The 2,084-nt window shown below is 55.8% G+C and overlaps 1 protein-coding gene across 1 annotated transcript in view; it reads left to right on the top strand.

Moving 5' to 3' along the window:
- The window catches only part of NEU4 (sialidase 4), a 2,508-nt gene extending 1,512 nt beyond the window's left edge, over positions 1 to 996 (top strand). Inside the window, exon 4 of the mRNA XM_010015039.1 lies at positions 1 to 996. This exon is cut by the window's left edge and continues 1 nt beyond it. Coding sequence (XP_010013341.1) covers positions 1 to 996 — 996 coding nt within the window.
- Positions 997 to 2,084: the final 1,088 nt, after the last annotated feature.

Raw genomic sequence — 2,084 nt, 5'->3', positions numbered from 1 at the left:
CGGTCGGGCCGGCTGCTGGTGCCTGCCTACAGCTACCACATCGACTGCAAGGAGTGCTTCGGGCAGCTCTGCAAGACCACCCCTCACTCCTTCGCCTTCTACGCCCTCTACAGTGATGACCCCGGCCGAGGCTGGCGCTTCGGTGAGTTCATCCCCAACCTGCAGACAGGCGAGTGCCAGCTGGTCTCGGTGGACGAGGAGGATGGCTCCAACGTCCTCTACTGCAACGCCCGCAGCCCCCTGGGCTTCAGGGTCCAGGCGCTCAGCACGGATGACGGGGCTGTCTTCCACGGGGGGCAGCTGGTGCAGCGGCTGGTCGAGCCCCCCCATGGCTGTCATGGAAGCGTTGTCGGCTTCCCTGCACCTTTTGTCTATGTCCCTGCCCCACCCCGGGATGCCGTGGTGCCCATCCGGGGCTCAGCTTCCCAGTTGCGACCTAGGGTGCTCCCGGGATTTCGGTACCTGCCCGCTGGGCAGGCAGTGGGTGATGAGCTGTCTGCAGTAGCCACTGAGCCCGAGGAGGGCTGTCCTACCCCCGGGCATCACAGCCATGCCCATGGCAACACCTTGGTCCGAAGGGACCCTGCAGTGACCCCCAGGCCCGCTGGCTTCTTCCAAGCACCGACATGGATCCTCTACTCCCACCCCACCAGCTCCATGTCGCGCGTCAACATGGGGGTTCACCTGAGCACCTTCCCCAGGGATGTGGAGAGCTGGACTGAGCCATGGGTCATCTATGAGGGCCCAAGTGCTTACTCAGACCTGGCTTACATGGAGCTGCCCTACAACGAGGCCTCCATCGCTGGTGGCCCAGCCATTGCTTTCGCCTGCCTCTATGAGAACGGGACACGGTCACCCTACGAGCAGATCTCCTTCAGCATGTTTACACTGCACGATGTGCTCCAGAACATCCCCCTGACAGCCACTAGTTCCCAGCAGGATGGTAGCCCCCCATGCTGCAGGAAGCAGGGGCGAAGGCGCTGCCTTGTCTCTTAGTGTCCGCCAAGGTTGGCTCCCCCCACTCCCTCAACACCAGTCCCCAGGGCACCAACCCAGAGAACAGTGCACTGGGGTGCTCACAAGGTTCCTGCCATCGTTCAGCATGGCCACATCACACAGAAGGCTGTGCTGCCATCCCAAACCTGGGGTTAAACTGGTTTTTATTGCTATTTTTAAGTGTTATAGTTGGTTGGGCATGGAGGCTCCTGCCGCCAGCCCAGTCCTGGGCTCCTTTCCCTTGATGACACAGGGATGTTCTTTTTGCTGAGCAGTGCTTACACAGACCACACCACCACTGAGTAGTCTGGGGGTGCACAACATGTTGTGAGGGGACACAGCCGGGACTCCTGACCATAACTGACCCGGGGGATATCCCATACCATATGGCTGGTGGTGAGCAACTGTTTTCATTTGCGTTCCTTGTCTATCTTGGGGTTTATTTCTTTCTTTCTCTTTGATATTTTCCTTTTCACTACAATTAATAATTAATTGGCATTATTATTATTTTATTTCAATTATTAAAATGTTCTTATCTCTACCCACGAGTTCTCTCACTTTTACTTTCTGATAAACCATGACAACCCCCCATTTACTGTTTCACCTGGCTGACTGCTTGGCTTTTTTAAGCTACGTTGGACATTGCTACCTTCCTCTGAACCTTGTCAGTTTTGGAGCAAACATCATCCCAGCACAGGTTCAGGTCTTTGTCCTGGTAAAGGTTTAGGGGACAAGGGCGAAGAAACAGGGATGCACTGAAGCTGGTGACAGCCCTGGCAGGTGCAGCGATGGGTCCTGAGCCAGTGGGGATGAATAGCTGCTCCTCTCGTTTGCTGCATGCATGCATGTGTGCGTGTATGGGTTTATGGGTGAACTTTGGGGGCTACACCTTAATTCCACCACTGTGTCCCTCAGCACAACTCCATCCAAGTCCTCCAGCCCCAGCCAGAGCCTGGCTCTGCTCTTCAGGTCTCCTTCACCTCTCCTGCCCTAAATACAGATTGATTAATGAAAACGAGTTAAATGTTCCAGCTCTTACCACTACAAATACCATCGTGTCCCATTTTGCACGGAGGTGCGTGGAGGCT

This window comes from Nestor notabilis, unplaced genomic scaffold (genome assembly GCF_000696875.1).
Source record: "Nestor notabilis isolate BGI_N333 unplaced genomic scaffold, ASM69687v1 scaffold835, whole genome shotgun sequence".
Classification (NCBI taxonomy): Eukaryota; Metazoa; Chordata; class Aves; order Psittaciformes; family Psittacidae; genus Nestor; species Nestor notabilis.
The sequence above is the reverse complement of the archived record's forward strand: the minus strand, read 5'-3'. Positions and strand labels throughout refer to the sequence as shown.